The sequence below is a fragment of the Protopterus annectens genome, chromosome 13.part0 (genome assembly GCF_019279795.1).
Source record: "Protopterus annectens isolate FY-2018-M chromosome 13.part0, PAN1.0, whole genome shotgun sequence".
NCBI classification, from domain to species: domain Eukaryota; kingdom Metazoa; phylum Chordata; order Ceratodontiformes; family Protopteridae; genus Protopterus; species Protopterus annectens.
The window spans coordinates 629,494,884-629,515,912 of record NC_056747.1 but is presented as its reverse complement, the minus strand read 5'-3'; the positions used below and the strand labels follow the sequence as shown (position 1 = coordinate 629,515,912).

The 21,029-nt window shown below is 42.0% G+C and overlaps 1 protein-coding gene across 4 annotated transcripts in view; it reads left to right on the top strand.

The window, feature by feature from the left end:
• GEMIN4 (gem nuclear organelle associated protein 4) overlaps positions 1 to 21,029 on the top strand; it is a 91,814-nt gene that overhangs the window by 60,406 nt on the left and 10,379 nt on the right. For 2 of the 4 annotated variants that reach the window (XM_044054292.1, XM_044054291.1), the window contains exons 2-3: positions 14,589 to 14,741; positions 16,093 to 16,157. In XM_044054292.1, the coding sequence (XP_043910227.1) occupies positions 14,611 to 14,741; positions 16,093 to 16,157 (196 nt within the window). In that variant the 5' untranslated portion in view covers positions 14,589 to 14,610. The remainder of the gene's footprint in view (positions 1 to 14,588; positions 14,742 to 16,092; positions 16,158 to 21,029) is intronic. The other 2 variants (XM_044054294.1, XM_044054293.1) reach the window with 1 other exon arrangement.

Below are 21,029 nucleotides of genomic sequence, written 5' to 3'. Positions count from 1 at the left end.
ACCCACACCCAGACGTGGGTTATTGCTATGTTGATCTTTCCCTTTGCTTTACCTCTTTTCTGTGTAAGTTTTCTTTTTTCTGGGTAATCAGTCAAGTTCTTTTCTTGTATTTAATTTTTCTCATTTCTAGCTCCTTATCAAACTATTCCTTACATTTTAGTAATTTACAGAATTTTCATATGGATTGGAGCAAAGCAGCTGAGCAGTATCTAGACATTTGTTAGTCATTCAAATTCTCCATTTGGTACTTCATGCACCCACATATGTATGGGTTATTTCAGCATTTCAAAGTGGCAAGTGTTCGATTGAGAAGAAGGGGGGGGGACAGCACAGCTGATAGAACATAGCTTTTTTAAAGTGTGAGATCACAGTAAAGTGGGGGGTCAAGGAGTATAAATTTCCCCCACTGTAGTGCAATCTTGGTGTTGGCATATGTTTTGTTTTATTTTGTTTGTTTACCAGGGCAGGCAGTCTGGGTGGATAACCTATATCCAGTGGAGGCCCAGGGGGTAAAAGCCCCACTAGTTACAGATAAAAACAGATAAAACATAGTCTAAGAAACTATAATCCTAGGATGAGACAACTAAATAACCCCACAGAGAATATATAAGAAAATACAGACTCAAGTTGAGACCTTCAGAAAAGTGCCAGAAGTTGCACAAAATACGTATGTTTGTTTACTGCGGTGGTGGTGCTGCGGTAACGTTGTTGCCTCATAGCAAGACGTTGTCCTGTTCGATTCTCAGCTAGAGCTTCTTCTGTGTGGAGGCATGCGTGAATGGGGCGTGCCTTCGAAGATTGTGCGTCAGGGCTGGTAACTCGACACGTAAAAATCCACTAGCAATCATTAGCGGACCGGAGATCCGCTGTGGCGACCCCTAACCGAGATGAGCCGAAAGACGTATGTAATATAAGAAAATACAAAACGTATGATGAGATGATCGACTTTAGTTCTAGTTAATAATAATCATTAGTGTGTTGTAAAGAACATCATACAGTTAGAGAAACAACAACATACTTGTGTACGAAGAACATTATAATTAGAGAAACAGATGTGTCTTTGTGGTTAAAAAAGTAGGAGTAAGAGATTTAAGGGTAGCTTAGTAAATTCGAGATAAATTACTGGAATTTCTCAGGAAAGATTAAATAGACAGTGTTCATTTGGGATTTAGACAAGAGCAAACCCAGGAGTTAGGTGGGACTTGAGAAGTGTTTTAAATTTGGGGGTTAGCAGTGTTTTAATATATGTTAGGGAGGGTCGTATTCCATGTCCTGGGGGATGCAGTTGGAGTAGAAACAATCTCCATAAAAGTTGTTAAGCTTAGTGATGTGTAACAGAAGCTTGTCAAAAGATCTGAGCTGCCTTTTGTTTCACTTTTAAGTAGTTCTTGAAGAGCTGGGCAGTTTTCAGGTTGATATAGTATGTTGTGAACTATTATAAGTTGAGTAATATAAGGAGGTTAGGTAATTCCAACCAGTTTAGTAGTTGTAAGGCAGTACAGTGATGTGGTCTGTATGGGGAGTTATTAGCAAATCTAGCAGCCTTATTATAGCAAGCGTCTAGTTTAGCTAGATCGGTTTTCTTCAAGTTGGTGAAGATTGCAAAGGCATAGGGGAGAGGAGACTGTTAGAGTCCTGACAGTATATTGTTTAGTGAAGTCAGTGTGAAATGGTTTAGATCTGTAGAGAGCCTAGTTTTGTGTGTACTTTTTAACAAGTTGACAGATTCTTATAGAATTTCATGTTATCGATTGTGATGTCAAGTAGCTTGGTGTGTGATACTGTTTCAGTGTTGGTGTTAACTAAATAGATTTGAAAGGGTACATAGTGCACAGAGGGCTTATTTGAGAAGATCATTAGTTTTGTCGTACTGGGATTCAGGATTGAGAATTAGCTATATTCTTTTCTATACAAGGTTTGCAGATTTGTTTTTTATTGCTAGGACTGAAGATTTTCATGTGTAGGAACTTGTAGATGCTTTGAGTCAAAGTACTTAGTTTGTTGTAGGTGAAGTAGGTGCCAAGGTATTTTGTTTTAGATGTTAACATCGTTTGGGACACTATTAGAAAAAGGTTTCTTAGCACCATACATAGGAAGGTTACATTTTGTAACAGTTATGTTCATTTTAAAAGTGGGCATCCAAACTTTATTATAAGTAATGTCCCTAGAGGACAGTTCATGAGAGCATCTCGTATGATGGTTGACTATTCTGCTTTCATGTCAGAATTGGAGTTTAAGGGTCTTTTTTCTGACAGAGGGTATCCTTCAGAGACACTTTGTAATGCAACAGATGAAGTTACCAGTAGAAGGTATAAGGACTTTCCTCCTATTTTAACACATGGCTTTCACAAGAAAGAGGTTGTAGTGGGATAGTTAAACAGTGTCAATAACAAGACTAGTGACATTCCTAGGTATGCCTTAGAGATGAGTGTAGATAGTCACGCTATACGTAGAATTATCTGTCATAATCACAAGGTCATTGCAGGTAATCCTGATGTAGCCAAAGTTTTGGGAGACAGTCCATCTTTTGTTTACAAAAAGAATAGAAGTATAAAACAACTTTTGGAGAATAGTAGTCATTCTGGTGCCAGGAGCGGTAGGGGATGTTCAAATGCTCTGGTTGTAGGGCTTGCAGATTTTTTTCTGAAGGACCCTTCATTTCCTTAGGCCACGTGGATAGAACTTTTATAGTCCCTGGCCAAGTGAATTGTAGTACTGTAGGTATTGTTCATAGGTAGGTACTAGGCTATCTGCCCAAAGGCATTTATAAGCCTAGCCGGAATGTGTTGGCTTTTGCCTCCCCCTTAGATTAGTTCCCTATGCCTCTGTCCAGCAGAGCCATTGAAATGTTCCCTGGGGTAAACTTGGTTTCCCATCCACTTGTCAAGGTTTCTCTTGAAGAGGGTTAGCGAGGAGCTCTGCCTAATGTAGATTGGATCTGGGACAGGAATCTATCCCTCCAGCACGTCCTATTTATTGTTGTGGTGAGGTTTAGATCCCTGTAGCGTGTGGCTCAAAGGGATATGGTTTTCTTTAGGTGGAGCATGTCTGTCAGTTCTGGGTTGGACATGGCCTTGTATGTCAGGTAGAGATCACCTCTGAGTAGGTGGTATGCAACCGAATACAGCTGGAGTTTCTTCAGTCGTGCTGCATAGGGCATCTGCTTGAGGCCAGTGATCCTCTTGGTGAGGTACTTCTGTGGTCTTTCCAGTTGTTGCAGGTGTTTAGTAAAGTACATCCCAAATGGGGCATTGTACTCTGATGGGTCTGATGAGTGAGGCATAGAGGGGCCCAATGACCTCTTTCGATCTGGATGTAAACCCTTTTGTGATTAGGTGGGCCACATAGAAGGATTTTTTAACCACTTTGGCAGTGTGATTATCAAAGGAGAGGTTACTATCTACTTGGGTCCCCAAATCCCTTATTACGTCTTCCGTATTTAGGGGGGCTGCCACCTATGTGGTAGTTCGTGGGTACTTGTTTTTTTCCAAAGGGGATGACTATGCACTTTTTGGCATTTAGCTTGAAGCCATGGTTTTGACACCAGGTATCTGTCTCAGTGAGACCCTTTTGGAGGATGTCTGTGTCAGCCGGAGAGTCAATTATAGCCCCTAGTTTGCAGTTGTCTGCGAACTTGGCTAGTCATAGTCCTCCTGTGCTTGCCTGTACCTCTGAGAAGTATATGCCGAACAGGAGGGGTCCTAGGACTGAGCCTTGGGGAATGCCACTTGTAACCAGTTTAGAGTCAGACCTCGCTCCCGCAACTCTTACCATGTGGGTTCTGTCTGTGAGCCAGTTGGCAACCCATCTCGTGATGTAGGGGGTTATGTTTAGGCTGGTGAGCTTGTCTATAATAACCTGAGTGGAGAATGGTGTCGAAGGCCTTTGCAAGGTCTAGGTAGGCTGTGTGGCCCACCTTTCCCTCATCTATAGCCTTGGTAACTGTCTCGGAGAAGTCCATCAGGTTTAGGAGGCATGATCTGTCCTTAACAAAGCTGAACTGGGTAGGGTCCAGTGTTTGGAGGTTTCCAGTGTCTCTGTTAATGAGATCCATGATGATGCGTTCCATATTTATATTGCCTTATGTTCCGCATGTCCTACCTTTTTATGTTGGCATGTCCACTAGGATTTAAAAAAAATAATAATTTTGGAGCATGAGTATGCCATTTAAAACAAAAAAATTCCAATAGTGCTCTTTATTGCTTGCGTCAGCTGGAAAACATTTACTTTTTCTGTGTTGGAGGTGGTTAGGTAGGACATAAGGGGAGGCAACTTTTTAGAAATCTTGTGGCTCAGAGGGAGGCTGAGTGGCAATTTAGGCTGGCCTCCTATATTTCCCTAGGTCGTAATGATGCTGTGAAGTGAAAGTGACTATTAACAAATATTAGTTTTGGTTGTTTCCTACAGCACAAGTTTATTGTTTTTTAATTAAAGTTTGAATACTGAAACAGTTTATCTGCTTGCATTTTATTTTATTTTGTCGTATGGCTTTTAATCCGCATTTAAGTATGATGTAATCAGTTTTAATGAGAGATGTACTGACTGGCTGGTGTTAATTGTCTGTATAATTTAAATGTTTGACTGAGTTCTTATGTTTAGTTTCTGAAGAAGTCTGTTGGACGAATAGCGAATATTAAATTTTGACTACACTAAAAACTGCTTATTGGAGTCCTCCCGATGCATTATTTGGTGTGTTTTGCTTTTGTACCTTTGCATGGTACTGCTGTGTTTTTTAGTTATGTTTTTATTTTTCCTTGAAGTTTAGAGAAGGAGGCGGCTGTATAGATGAGTGTGGTGTAAGGGGGCTTACCCTCTGCAAAAAGTTTTTTTTTTTTTGTGAAACTGTATAATTTGATTTGAAGTGTATTGGAATCTTTGGGATTCTAACAGTTTGTGTTATCACAAAAGTGCAATGTTTTGATATGTCAAACATTTATCATAGACTGTGTGTATGAGTGTATTAAAATTAATGCAGTGTACTCCCTGGAAGATTGGACTGCGGTGGTGGTGCTGCGGTAGCGTTGTCGCCTCACAGTTAGAGGTTGTCCTGTTCGATTCTCGGCTAGAGTGTCTTCTGTGTGGAGACATGCGTGAATGGACGTACCTTCGTTGAAGGTTGTGCATCAGGGCTGGCAACTCGGCACATAAAAATCTACTGTTAATCATTAGCAGACCGGAGTTCTGCTGTGGTGACACCTAACCAGGAAAAGCCAAAAGACACAACAACTCACTGGAAGATTGGAACCATATTTGCTTCGATATAAATATTTAACATTTTCAAGTGCCACACTGCTGATTGCAGTTTCTTGGCTTCAAGAAACTGCAATCGTCAGTGTGGCACTTGAAAATGTAAAAGGGTTTCTGACTTGAGACATTTCTTGTAGTGTTTTCTGTGGATGTTCCTCGTTACATGTCATCTCATCCTACCTGAGTAGATCATAACATGAGGCGTCATCAGATAAGTGTTAGTAGCTCAAAAGGTAGGATACTCACTTTTGCATTAACAAGATCAGAAATGAGGGTTCTATTCCCACCCAAGGTGCTTGAATTTACTTTTTCCTTTACTGACACTTCAGTGCCATTGGTGGGGGTTGGTGGGTTGCACACTCAAGGTCCCATCTGAATGAGTTGGTGGTAGCTTGGATGACTATAAAAGATCACATGACGCTTATCAAAAATAGAATTTTCCAAGTGCCCTGGCCAAATTCTCTGTATTCCATGTGTTGGCCACCTTGTGTCTCCTGTGAAAGAAGGCCACTGGACTAGTGGGTCTTAACCTTATCTCATCCTGCCTGAGTAGTAAGTGAGAGCATGTGGCACCCTCTACATCAGTGTCAGTGGCTCAAGACGTAGGACATCCTCTTCTGGTGTTGCAAGATAAGGAGGCTGTGGATTGTCTTCCCACCCCAGATGCTTGGAATAATTTTTCCATGACTGACAGTGCAATGCAGCATAACGGGGATGCTCCACTCCCGAGTGTGCACTTCTTTAGATGAGATTTTAAACCAAAGTCCCATCTGTTTGAGTCTGTGGTAGCTCAGGTGGATGTAAAAGATCCATGGGACTTATTGAAAACAGTAAATTAATTTTCCTGGTGCCTTAGACAAATTTTCCCTATTCAGTATGAATGCCACCTTGAGTCTCCAATGGAAAGAGGTCACTAATTTAATGGGTCCAACCCAGTTAACAAAGAATAAATAAATTTAAAAAAAAAAAAAAAAAAGGTAATTTGGAAAGCCACCAACAAATTACAAATATGATTAGTGGCTGTAGTGGTTTGAAAGCCATGCCAGGGACAAAATATTTAGAGACAGCTTTCCTGTCAGTGCTGAAAACCTAAGAAATAAAACGTGTAACTCATGAGTTAGTAAACAAAAAAAAAACACCATATGCAGCAACAACAAAGAGTCCAGCACTTTGATAAAACTGGCTCCTGTTGTTTTAACTGTGCTGTCTAACTTGGCATAGCCCATTTTTAGTGGAAGTCCGGAAGAAGACCAGCATTTATTACAGACTTATTGATCATTAACTTTTACAAAATGTATTTCAATAATGTAATATCAATGGATTGATATTATAAAGCAATATGTTAACTTTACCAGTGCTGTTAGTATCCTATAATGTAGCTTTAAGTTATTCCCAAAATAACGTAATTGTGGATTGTATTGAGTGGTGCATTATTTTTCTTTGGATTGACATGAGCAGTAAGAAAGAGGGAATGACGAGAAGTAAGATGGAAAATAAGGAAGGGGGAGCAGGTAGAAGATGGACATAGGACTGGTCTACCTTTAATCACTGCACTGAGTGCCACTAGATTGTTCTGTGGCTGTAGTTCATGTTAAAATGCAGAGGAATGAATTAAAAGAAATAAGGTAATGAAGAACTATGTTTTAAAAATGTGTTGGATTAATTTTGTATGGTGGGGGAATTCAGCTTCATAATTTCATTCCATAGAATAAGTGGAGTTGCCAAAATGGTTCATAGTTATGGATAGCTGTATGGAGAGGTGTATAAAAGACCTTAAGGATGTCAGTATTGCATCTGGGGTAATAGAAGCTTAAAGTGTGGGACATACTTTGTTGTAAAGTATTTAATGACCTAGGGTACTTAAGAGATTGTTTAACTGGTTAGAATTATTGGCCAGTATGCTTGTTTAAGAAGACAAATGAAGGGTCTGAAATGGTGAGAGAAAAACAATGAGTTTGTGGTCAGTAGTCTATCCTATGGAATACAGGGTTTAGTGCCCTGGCTATGATCCAGATGACCAGGGTCTGTTCAGAGCCCCCAGCACTGGAAGGAAGGAGAGTAGTGAAAGAGCTGTACGTGCTTGCTTCTGCTGGGGGTGGGAAGGAGGGTCCTGGGAAACTCAAGTCTATCTGATGTAGTATAGCATTTGATGTCCTGAATGACATCGCTTTATTAACGTCTAGTGAAAACGCTTTATTAACGTCTAGTGAAAAAATGAAGACGACAAGTGGTTTTACAGCAGGGTGTGATGAGTATACAATCTGACTTGCTTGTATTCAGTAGCAGCTTTATGTCTTGTAGCCAGAATGAAAGTGTAATATAAGGGGGGGTTATTGAATTTGAAGTGTAGATAATGGCAGTCATCTGCATGTTGTATTAGCATTGCTGACTTTGACAGCATTATGCATATTGGCAACAAAAAGTGGAAAGTAGGAGAAATCCTAATACCGATCCTTGCTGAACTTTGGAGGCGACCTCTTGGAGTGATTAAACTTAATTAAATCAAACTGCAGATAGGTTCATAGGTTCATACTAGGCTATCTGCCCTGGGGCAATTATAAGCCTAGCCCGATTCTGTATGGCTTACGCCACCCCTTGATTTGAGTATACTGTGTCCTTTTTAAGGTTTAGTTTACTGTGCCTCTGTCCAATAGTGACACGGGAGTAATCCCTGGGACAAACCTGTGATCCCCCATCCACCTATCAAGATTCTTCTTGAAGAGATTCAGTGAGGTGCTCTGCCTCACATGAACTGGAATTCTATTCCAGAGCGAAGGGAGCCTCTGGGTTATGAACCTGTCCCTCCAGCAACTTCTATTTATTTCTGTGCTGAGGTTAAAGTCCCTCGAGCGTGTGGCTCTAAGGGATTTAGATTTACTGAGGTGGAGCATGTCCATTAATTCTGGATTTGACATAGCTTTGTATGTCAGGCATAGATCGCCTCGAAGTAGGCGGTATGCAACTGAGTAGAGCTGGAATTTTTTTAACCGAGCAGCATATGGCATCTGTTTGAGACCCTTGATCCTCTTGGTGAGATACTTTTGGGGTCTTTCTAATTGCTGCAGGTGTTGGATAAGGTACATCCCAAAAGGGGCATTGTATTCTATGATGGGCCTGATGAGGGATGAATAAAGGGGCACTATTACCTCTCTTAATCTAGATGTAAAACCCTTCGTGATGAGGTGGGCTATGTAGAAGGTCTTTCTAACCACTTTGGCAATGTGGTTTTCAAAGGAGAGATTGCTATCAACTTGGGTCCCCAGGTCCCTAATAACTTTCTCTGTATTTAATGGGTTTCCGCCTATGTGGTAATTTGTGGGCACATTGTTTTTGCCAAAGGGTATGACTATACATTTTTTGGCATTTAGCTTTAAACCATGGTGCTGGCACCAGTTATCTGTCTCTGTGAGACCTTTTTGAAGGATGTTTGTGTCAGCTGGAGAGTTGATTATGGCGCCCAGTTTGCAGTCGTCTGCGAACTTGGTGAGCCATAGTCCTCCCACGTTTGCCTGTACCTCGGGAAAGTATATACTGAACAAGAGTGGTCCCAGGACAGAACCCTGTGGGACGCCACTTGTGACCGGTTTCCAGTCGGACATGGCTCCAGCAACTCTCACTCTGTGGGTTCTGTCTTTGAGACAGTTTGCGACCCATCTTGTGACATAGGGGTTTATATTTAAGCTGGATAGCTTGTCTATGATGCCCGAGTGGGGTATTGTGTCAAATGCCTTTGCAAGGTCCAGATAGGCTGTGTGGACTACCTTCCCTTCATCTATGGCTTTGGTGACTGTTTCAAAGAAGTCAGCCAGGTTCAAAAGGCAGGATCTGCCCTTGACAAAGCCGAACTGGGTAGGATCTAGTGTCTGTAGGTCCCCAATGTCTGTGTTTATGAGCTCCATGATGATCCTCTCCATAGCCTTGCAGACTAAGCTAGTCAGGCTTATGGGGCGATAGTTTCCAGGGTCCGTAGAGGCTCCACCTTTGTGGAGTGGGACCACTGTTGCTGTACGCCATTCTGTGGGCACATATCCTGTAGTGAGGCTGAGATTGTATAGCTGTTTTATTTGAGGGATTAGTTCCTATTGGAGTTCATGTAGGACGCAACCTGGGACGCCATCTGGTCCCATGGAAGCAGTGTTTTTTGCTTTTGAGAGGGCAGCCTTCACCTGAGCATCAGAGATGTTTGGGAGGCAGCCCTCTGCCGGGATAGATACTTGCTCTTTGGGGAGGGGTGGAGAAGTTTGCACTGAACCTGTCTGCCAGGATATTGGCGATGTCTGTGGGTTCAGTGTATTTTTTGTCGTTTAGAATCAACTCAGAACAAGTCTGGGAGTTGCATCCCAGGTTTCTAACATAACTGAAAAAAGCCTTATGATAGTCTTTGGTGTCCTGTGCAATTTTTCTCTCTAAGCTGGCCTTGGAGGATTTTATGAGGGATCATAATTTTTTGCTAGTACTGATCAGAGATGCCTTCCCTATTAGGGATTTTGCTCTATCCTGTAGTAGCTTCCTCCTTCTGTTGTACAGTTTATTTATGGCAGGGGTCCACCAGACTGGACGCCTGCCTTTGGATGATTGGGTCTTGGTTTTGTTTGGGATAGCATGATCCATGCATTCCTGGAGATGTCCGTAGAATGCGTTTATATAGGATTCTGCAGTTTGGGCCGTAGTTTCCACTGGCCCTGGGGCCTTGAAGGATTGCACTTCAGTTTTGAGAAGTGAGAAGTTCGCTTTTGAGAAGTTTTTTTACTGTGGTTTTCTGGGCTGGGGGTGGGGTTGGGATGTGGACATCCAGTGAAATTAATTTATGGTCTGATCTTACCAGTGAGGGATATACTTCTGCTGTGGAGCATAGAGTCCCCATGTTGGTAATGATCAGGTCTAGTATGTTGTCCCCTCTTGTGGGAGTGGTGTCTAGTTGTTCCATAGCATTTGAGTTTATAATTTCCAGGAACCTTTGGGCTAAGGTGCTGGGGCTTGAGTTGTGCTCCCAGTCAATGTTTGGGTAGTTGAAGTCGCCCAATATAATGGTGTTCGGAGAGATCTTCATGTTCTCCAATGTTTTCAGGAAAGCCGAGTGTGATTCCTGACTTTGAGAGGGTGGTCTGTAGGATGCTATAAACTGAAAAGCAGTCTTGCCCACTGTTAGTTGCACATGGATGGTCGCCGATACTTCGTGCAATGCCACTAACCTGGAGGTGTGGATATCCTTGATAAATATGGAAACTCCCCCTCCTTTTGTGGTTCGGTCCTGGTTTTGGGGCCGAAAAGCATGATATGAGGTATAACCCTGGTAGTGCTGGGGTGCTCTCTGGAGCCTTGAACCAGGTTTCTGTCATTGCACAGATGTCGATGTTCTCCATACTGAGGAGAGCTTTGAGTGCGTGCATCTTTAGGTTAAGACTTCTGGCGTTTAGCAGCATTACCCTTAGTTTCTTGTTCCTTGTGCTGTCTATGGGGGTGGGTTTGACTTTTGAGCCTTGCCTAAAAAAGGCACTATGGGGGTGGCAAGAGCCTTTGCCAATATCCGAAAGCCCAGTGGTGACAGGTGCAAGCCGTCCCTAGCGAAGCAACGTGGCTTGTCGAGCATGTCATCCCAGGCTGACAGACACTGGATCCCCTTTGAATGACACCAAAATTTTAGCCAATTGTTAAAATCGATCATTTTGTCTTTGTACTGTGGCATCATTCTAGGTGAGGGTAAGATGCTGCTCAAGGTCAGGGTCATACCAGCTTGGGCTACATGATCAGAGAGCTCCTCTGTCTCTTTTCATGTAGTCCAGGGAGGTACGTCTCGGGTCATTCACACCAGCATGTACAATGACTGAGTCATATTTGTATTTGCTTTGGAGTGACCTGAGTGCTTGCGTTATGTGGCGGATCCTAGCACCTGACAGGCAGCTCACCGTGACCTTCTCTATTCAGCCTGGTGAGCGGGACATCAGTGTGTCTGACAATAGAGTCACCTATTACAAGAGTATCAGGTGTGTTATTCAGCCTTAAGGGCTGTGGCTGCTTGGCACACTGACTTTGTGGGTTATGTGTTGTGCGTGTTTTGTTTTGAGGCAGCGTTTGCTTGGATGTCTGCTTTGGAGGTCTCTTGCTTAGTTAGATTCTTATTTAGAGCCTCGGAGTATGTTTTTGTGTATTTATGTGTTTGGTTTGCTGATGTGGTGGGACTATGTGATACTGGAATTGTGTTGTGCGAGGTTACCTTCTCCTCCTGACTGGTTACACAAGTTTTGAGATGAGAGAGCTCAGCCTCCAGTTTGGCTAAATAGTTGCATCTCTCATATATATTTGAACCTGTTTGGAGGAGGAGAGGGTTGTCCGTGTACATGAGACAGTTGTAACATTGCCTCAAAATTCCCAGATTCACCAGCTGGACTGGAGAGAAAAGCATTGACTGACCTTTGGACATGCTAGAGTAATATAGGGAAACTGAATTTAAGACGGACCAATAGAGGACAGGGTAATCGTAGAGAGTATAAGAGTAAGTAGTGCTTATGGTTTAATAGTGCTAACTTGTAGGATTACTTAATTGGACCAGTGAAGGGCCTTAGAATGAGAATATGGTGTTTAAATTGAGAGAGAGAGCAGTTCCAATGGAAAAAGTGAAGAGCAGACCTTGTGGAGCCAGGAACAGTTTAAACCCAATTAGGCGGCACTGCCCGCTGTTGCACTGTGCTCAAAACCGCGCAAAAGAGGGTTTTAAGAGAGGAAGATGGAGTTTTGGAATTGACCCAAAATGGCCAATAAAACTACAGTTACAAGTCCGTAACCACTCCCACAGGGGCAGGCAGGCTGCTCAATGTTTTTCACTGCCACTGATCAACAGAGAGACTTCCCTTTAGCCCAAGCAAAAAATGGCCTCTCAGAAACTTACAAGCAGTTCAAGAACAGCAAGCCTGTAACTGAATTTTTTTAAATCTCAGAAAAGTGGGAAAAAAGCAAGATTTGTTTTGTTTGTTTTTTTCATAGATAGCTTCCTGTTTTTATAAGTTGAGAATCGGTCTTTGGTGGGGGGAACACCTACATGAGAACAACCCACCGCACCCCCCCATACACACACTTCAATGTTTTGAAGCCTTGAGCATCTTGCATCGCTCAAGCTGTTGCATGTGCTTGAGTTTACTATTGACCAAGTGTTAACATATCTCTGCAAAGGAAAAAAAAAACTCTTCATGGGGCCAGACAAGCCTACTTTATTGCTTGCAGGTATGCTAAAAGCATCACCTAGCCTGACCTCTCGTAAACATACTGAGTCAGAATCCCTGAATAGGATGTGTCTGAAGAATGGAGAAACACATTGTTGTCTTCCCCCTATAAGGATTGTTCCTTTGCCTAGGTAGTCCTATCTAGACCCTTCATATTTAAGCATTAATGGTAGATCTTATCTTTTTAATCTTGTCCGCTTCTTCGAAAGAGTCACCCAAGCCCTACATGAAAGATTTCCCATCCACTTTGATCATGTGCCTTAGTCATGTTATGTGATATTATTCCCCACTCTTGACATACTAAATAAGCTAATACGTATTGATTCAGCAGATGAAGTCTAATGTTATAGCCAGACGAAAGCACTTAATCTAATAGTTTTACAGTATTCCTGTACCGGCTGCTGTGCTGCTTTCCAGTACTGAAAAGTTTCCTTTGTAGTTTAGTTTTTTAGGTAGTGTAAAACCTTAGCAAATTAAAATGTCTCGTAATGAATGCACCTCTTAACTTTATCACAGGATTATAGGTTATAAGATGTAATGTGTTTTTAGAAGCTGATGGATACATGCCGAGTATATCATAAGATGGAAGGAGGGAGTTAAATGAATTATTGTATTGGGAATGTTGTGTTGAATGGAGTTTTCTAATAGCTGAGACAGAGGTCATTGAAGTAGTTTAAAAATTGCTGTCTTGTGCATTAGTAACAAAATTTTCGGCCCTGACGCAAAACCTTCAACAAAGGTCCGCCCCTTCACGCTTGTTTCCACACACAAGGCGCTTTAGCTGAGAATCGAACGGGATGTCTTGCTGTGAGGCGACAATGCTACCGCAGCACCACCACCACAGTTTTCCATAAGATTTTGGGATTTTATAGAATAATTGTAGCCTGCTAAAATATTTTTGTTTGGACTGCCAGAATAAAGATGTGTTGGAATGTTTTGTCCTAAGTTTCTCTTCCCTTCCACCATCAAACTCCTGTTTACAGATGATGCTAAAATTTGTAAGGGCTTGATCCAGAATATTGGAAGAGTAGAAAGGAGACTGGACGTGGTAAGGTTTGAGGAATGTTTAATCTACAGTAACTTAAATCCATTGTGATTAAAATCTACAGTAACTTAAATCCATTGTGAACTGCGGTGGTGATGCTGCCGTAGCGTTGTCGCCTCATAGCAAGACGTTGTCCCGTTCGATTCTCAGCTAGAGCGTCTTCTGTGTGGAGGCAAACGTGAATGGGGCGTGCCTTCGTTGAAGGCTGTGCATCAGGGCTGGTAACCCGGTACGTAAAAATCCACTACCAATCGTTAGCGGACAGGAGTTCCGCTGTGGCGACCCCTAACAGGGAAAAGCCGAAAGACACAAACAAACTTAAACTTAAATCCATTGTGAAGTAGTACACGAGAGAGCACATTGATAATAAAATCCCAAGAAAAGGTTTCATACTGTGGGTGAGCAACTGAGAGCAGCTTAAATGAAAAGGACTCTTAGTATAATTGTTTCAGGTGACCTTGTAAATGTGTAGGCATTGTGAGAAGGTTGTAATGGAAGCTGGGGGGAACTCTTGGAGATATGTTTTTCCTTCTGTGCACAGACTGTGAGATCATTTTCAAATGCTGTGTTCTATTCTGGAAACGTAACGTTTTTAAAGCTGTAGATGTATTAGGAGGGTAGTGTGTGGTACTGAGTGTATACCAAGGGAAATCTGGAGAGATGTGAAAGGAACTTGTGTACACACAGTAAGTAAGAGATGAGATGGAAAGGACATGGTAAACCTATTCCATATCTGTTCTTCAAGGGGAATTAACGTAATTTTTGAAAGCAGTACTTTTCAGATGATATACAAGAACTGTGGGCAGAAAATTAGGCCACTTTTGTAGTGGAAGTGACCCCCCCCCCCAAAGAAGATTCTATATTTGTGTTAATTGCCTTCTTGAGGCAAGTGTATACACTAAAACAGTGACTGAATTTAGTTGTGCATTGAGAAGGCATAATTTTATTAATGGCTGTGGAAAACTAGGAAATTGCTTGATAAAGATTTGCAATGTATCCATTACATAAACTGAAGAGTAGCCAGACCAAGTGCTTAATTTTACTTATTCCTTTTTGTAAAGCCTTTGATTTTTTTCTAGAATGTTTACGAGAATAATATGAATGTCACTAAAGCTTTCTGAGGTTGTATGGAATGCAGCTGGGCAGACTCCATGTGTATTGCTGGATCCTGGCCTTTTGACGGTGCTTGCTCATATGAAACTGATCTCTCACTGCTCTGCAAAGTGGTTGTTGTAAGTCATGAACACTTCAGTTTTGTAATTGCAGTCTTACCCTTGTTATATATCATACCATATACAGTGGATATAAAAAGTGTACACACCCCTGTTAAAATGCCAGATTTTTGTGATATAAAAAAGTGACACCACAATAAATCATTTCAAAACTTTTCCCACCTTTAATGTGACCTGTAACCTGTGCAATTCAATTGAAAAACAAATCTGTTGGGGGGGGAAAAAAAAAAGTACAATAAGCTGGTTGCACAAGTGTGTACACCCTTAAACTAATACTCTGAAGCACCTTTTGATTTAATTACAGCATTCCATTGTCTTGGGTAGGTGTTTATCAGAATGGCACATCTTCACTGTGGGGATGGTGTTCTTTTGATGACGCAAAGTGTTTTTGCGCCAAACGTTCCTTTTGGAATTGTGGCCAGAAAGTTCAACCTTGGTCTCATTAGAGCTTAACACACTTTCCTACATGCTTTTGAGAGACTTGATGTATTGTTTTGCAAGTTTTAGCTGGGCTTGGATGTTTTTCTGTGCAAGAAAAGGCTTCCGTCTTGCAACCCTACCCCATAGTCCAGACATATGGCGAATATGGGAAATTGTTGTCACATGTAGTACACAACCAGTACTTGCCAGAAATTCCTGCAGATCCTTCAGTGTTGCTGTAGGTCTCTCTGCAGCTTCCCTGACCAGTTTTCCTCTTGTCTTTTCATCAATTTTGGAGGACATCCAGTTCTTTGCAACATCACTGTTGTCCCATATTTTCTCCACTTTTTGAAGACTGTCTTTCATTGTGTTCCATGGTATATCCAATGTGGAAATTTTGTACCCTTATCCTGACTGATACCTTTCAACAATGAAACCCTTTGATGCTTTGTAAGCTCCTTGTGAACCATGGCTTTTGCTGTAGCAGGCAAGTGAGTAAATGTCAGGAAAATCCTACTAAGACAGTTTAACTTTATTTGGGGTTAATCTGAGTCTGTCTAATTGATGGCAGGTGTGTACCCAAGAAGATTGAATGCTGTAATTAAATCAAAAGGTGCTTCAAGTATTAAGGGTGTGCACACTTACGCAACCAGCTTATTGTAGTTTTTTTTTTTTTATTTTTTATATTTTTCCCCCAACAGATTTGTTTATTTTTCAATTGAATTGTACAGGTTATATGTCTCATCGAAGGTGGGAAAAGTTTTGACATGATTTATTGTGGTCTCATTTTTTTATATCACAAAAACCTGGCATTTTAACAGGGGTGTGTAAATTTTTGTATGTCTGTTTCTGGGCACTTCAGATGCTATTTTTCTTTAATGATATTTGAATTTGAATTCAGTTTGTACTGATATTTTTGCCTTCTTTTTAGTTTATGTCCATGTAAACTCCCTGAAAAAGGACCCAAGAGTGAACAGTTGAACAAAATGAATTTTGGTAAGTTTCTTTCTGTTATAAGCATATAATTTACATTATTTTATAAATAATGCGGTCTGTACTTTATTTTATTTGTTTAACATTTGTTTACCAGGAAATTCTGACAGTAAAGAGCCCATTTTTAGTGGAGGCCCAAGGAGAAATGCTCAGATGCATGGCTTTGGAATGTGAGAGGAAATTGGAGCACAGGGAGAAAATCCACACGAACATAGGGAGGGCATGCAGACTCTGCACAGAAGGCACTCCAGATGAGAATAGCACCAGAGAACCTCTTGCTGTGAGGTGGTCACGCTAACCACTGCACCATTGCTCCTGCTCCACCCATATTGGCTGTTGAAAAGTTCCTTTAGTACATTCTGTCTGAAATTTGGTGTTCTGTTTCTTTGTTTAGCAAAGGTAGCAGTGTATTAGTTGAAAGCTGTAGTATCCACTAGCTGAAAGTCAGAGTACATAGTATTCATCCCCCTGAGAAATCGTGCATCAAATTGCACTGCCTGTACATTTCATTTGGTACCATTTGGCCAACTAGACTGGAATGCTGTGTAATAACCATTCTGTTGAGTGCTAATACCATTCTAGCACTCTAAACAGGACTGAGCTGTGCTCTGTACAGTGAATGTGGGTACCTTTCAAATCTCGATGTGTAGTGCTTCCTTGATGATCCACAGGTACATTTACTGTTTTTCTTGTGCTAGGTACTTGCCATTCTTATTATGGTTTATTCACATCCTTAGATCACCCAACTTTATTCTCTTTTGTACAAATTTGTATAAACAAATGTGCAGTATATTAGTATTTAACAAAATGAATGCCTTCTGTGTGTCCTAATTTGTAGCAAATGAAAAATAACCCACTCTGGATTTACTCCAGTGTTATAAACCTTCTTTACCATCCATGTTGTGCCCATTCATCTTACCCTCTGTCTTAATTTTGCTTGAGAGATTGTAGCTTTGGCACACGTGGCCACAGTAGATTTATTCAAACCTTGACTACTTTGTAAAGAAAGTAATGATCTTTGCTCTTTAGTCCTATTACCTGTTAGGATAAATTTCATCAGTTTATGTGATAAACTCATGCTTCATAATCTAAGGAGTAGTGTTTATGAGGAATATGTGCTCTCACATTTCATCATTTTGTGCTCTGTTGTAGAATATGAAGATGTGTAACAAAGTCCTTTGTTTGGTCTTTAGTGAGACATGAACAAAGTGCCTTCATTGGTGCGTCTTTGTGCACTCTGTCCTACTGGTTTTGTGTCATGCACAATTGTACACTATTTCTTTCAGACGTTTACTAAAGTTGGGTTCATCAGAAGAAATACATTGCCTATGTTCTGTTTCCCTTTAGTGTCTCCTGTTTCTGTTTGGACCTTTGCTAGGAATGCCAGCAAGTATGCTTCCCTCAGTTGTAGTGTGTGAGTTAATTCTTCATCACCTGTACTTCCTCAAATGGTTCTTTTTCTCCAAAAAGCATCAGGTTTTTCTTTTAGTGTTGAAGGGACCACTATGGGCAAATGATCTTGCCATGAATTACTGCACTTCCCAAAGCTGCCTGCAGCAAATAAGTACTCATTTCTTATTTTTTTTTTTTTTTAATCAATCCTTGTTTGACGTCATGGGGGCAGACAAAATGATTTCTGTGGAAAGCTAAGGTCTAATTCAGATCTCAAACCACTGTTTCTGTGAAGTCTGCATGTTCTTCTGGCGGCTGCATGGGGGTTCCTCCCAAGAACTTGCTTAGTGCAAGCCCGTCTGATACTAACTTTGACTTGTTCATTCAGATCTCCCTTCTCAACCACCCCTGTGAGATACTTAAAGCTTTTAACCTGCTCCACTATTTTCCCTTCTCAGTTTTCAGGTTCTGCTTTCATCCATTTATTTCCATAACAACTGCCTTTTCTGTGCTCAGATGTTCATCGTGCATACAGCTGCAGTAATCACATATGGGTTCTCTGCCATCAGGCGGGTCCTCGGTCGGCCGAATTCCAAAGTCTTGGTCCGGCGTCGGTTGTTGTCGCCTTCTTCCCTGACGTCAGTGCGACAGGGGTATACAAGTCACAGCCGACGCCATATTCTTCAGTCTTTTTTGCCGCGCGGTGCCCGAAGCAGAAGCAGTTCGCAAGTGCCGGTCGGCCAGCTCCTGAATTTACGAAAAATTGGAAACCGAAGTCTTCTTTAAAGCTAAGTACCCCGTTGGGGAAACTTTTCTTGCCTCAGACCGATGTCGGACAAAGTTAACAATTGTATTTCTTGTGGGAAGCAAATACCGCATAAGGATTTCCATTCCCTCTGCATACCTTGTTTAGGCCCAGACCACGACGTCTTGGGCTGTCGCTTGTGTGACTTTCAATAAACGCACTATTAAGCGTCTGGCGGAGTTCGCCCAACATTATTTTGGTAAAGCCTTTGATTATAAAATGTCATCGGATACTCAGACTACCGTTTTGTCCAAAAAACGCAAGGACAGAGACCGACACCACGCCGAAACCGGCTACACGTGGTCCGGTTCTCAGCGAGACGCCTATGCAGTCCCTGACTACCGACGACACTTCCTTGGTGGTGTCTTCTGCACCCGAGACCGCAGGTACCTCGGCCCTTACTCAGACTACAACCACCAAAACCACTGCTAGTGTTGAACCTCCTAATGGGGATAGGTCCTCTTCTTCCAGGCCCTCTTCTTCCTTCTCCATTAAGGCCTTTACCAAGACCAAATCAGCCATGCCTAAAAAGCAGATGCTTAAAATGGCTGAGGATTTAATTACCCTTATCAGGGGCTCCCAGCCCCCTCCAGACAAGAGACCCAGAGTGGAGGAAGATTCCCCCTCTTCTGAACAGGGCTCCATTGTCTCAGAACATTCTGATGTAGAGGAACACTCGTACTCCCCTTATGAAGATTCTGATGCAGAACAGTCCATTCCTTCCATTTCTCCCCCAGAGAATTTTTCCTTTGGGGAAACCTTGCACACCTTGAGGGAGCACTTCCATTGGGAAGGCCAAGACTTTTCTGATTCCAAGAAAAGGCTTAGGGAATTCCTTTTGTTACCTCAGCACAGACCTCTGGCCATACCTCCTGTCCTGGACATACTTGATGATGTTTACTCGGAGGCTTGTCTTAATCTGGATTCCCTGCCTCCTGCCCCAGTCAAACCTGATAGGTACTACAGAGTTCCTAATTCTCACCAATTTCTGTTCAAAAGCCATAATGCTGACCCTGAAACCATTTCTCAAGGCCCCAAGGGAATGAAGGCCTCAACTGCTAAGAATCCACTACCTTCCGAAAGAGAATCTAGATCCTTAGAAAGGTGGGGAAAAAAGGTATACACCTCGGCCACCCTAGCCATGAGAGCCTTAAATTGTCAGTTCCATATGCTTAAATATCAGCAGTTTCTGTTATCATAGTTAAGAAACAAAATGTCTCCGCCTGAACAGCCAGATTTAAAGGAATTGCAGGATATGATGCATAGTGCAGAACAAGTGGGTAAACACACCTTACAATGTGGGTGGCTATGATGCCTTAGAGGCCTCAAGTAGAGCTGCTGTTACAGGATCAGTTATTCGTAGACATGCCTGGCTTAGGGAACAAAGCTTGCCTGATCATGTTAAAGCTAAACTGCTAGATGCTCCTTTACAAAAGGATGTGTTATTTGGTACTAATGCTGAGGAGATACTACGAAAAATGGAAGAAAAAGCTAAATCCATGCAAACTGTCAAGGCTTTTCTACAGGTACAGCCACCACGTTTTAGCAGAAATTGGCCTTCTAAAAACTGGTCCTTTCCAGCCATGGACAAGCCCCAAAGAGGCAGATACAGGCGCACAAGGGGCAGAGGACAATCTCAAGGATCATATAGAGGCAGACAATGGCAAACTCCAGCACCAAGAGGTGGCGAAGACAGTGCACAGCAATACAGAAAGCAAACCCAATGACTTCCTCCTTTTCCTGCCCAGCAATTGCCAGCTGGCAGCTCCCCTGTGAGGAAAGCTGGCACTATTTACAAGAAACTGGCATTTGATCACAACAGACAAATGGATCCTGGATATTATAAACCGAGGCTACAGATTTCATTTTCACACGCTTCCAAAAATGAGAGGCATGCCAAACCTGCCACACAATGAAAGGGCAGAGGTGCAAATACAAATTTCAAAACTCATGGAAATGAAAGCTATTCAAGAGGTTCCTACTCACGAACAAGGTCAAGGTTTTTATTCCAGACTGTTTCTGGTACCAAGAAAAGGAACCGACTGGAGACCCATTTTGGACTTATCCATCCTAAACACATTTCTACTCGTACCAAAATTCAAGATGCTCACATTACAGCAACTTCTTCCCATGCTGGGCAAGGAGTTTTGGCTGGTAACATTGGACCTCAAGGAGGCATACCTGCATGTCCCAATCAGACAAAGCTGCAGAAGATACCTCAGATTTCTTGCAGGTTCAATCCACTATCAATTCTCTGCATTGCCCTTTGGCTTATCTACTGCGCCCAGAGTATTCACGAAATGCCTGGCAACAGTAATTGCATACTGCAGACTTCAAGGGATACAAATTTACCCTTATTTGGACGATTGCCTGATCCAAGCGGACAGCAAACGCACACTTCTGGAACATCTGGCCTATGCAACATGGTTACTGACTTCTCTGGGATACACAATCAACAAAGAAAAATCCAGGCTAACACCATCTCAGAAAATAACTTTCCTGGGTGCCAGTTTGGACACAAACACCCAGATGGCCTATCTTACCCCAGAAAAACAGGGGCAACTAACTCAGTACTTCAAGGCATTAGCAAATTGTACCAGGCTTACTGCAAGGAAAATCCTGCAGGCTCTGGGTTTCATGGCATCTTGCATTCTACTAATCCCATGTGCAAAGTTGCA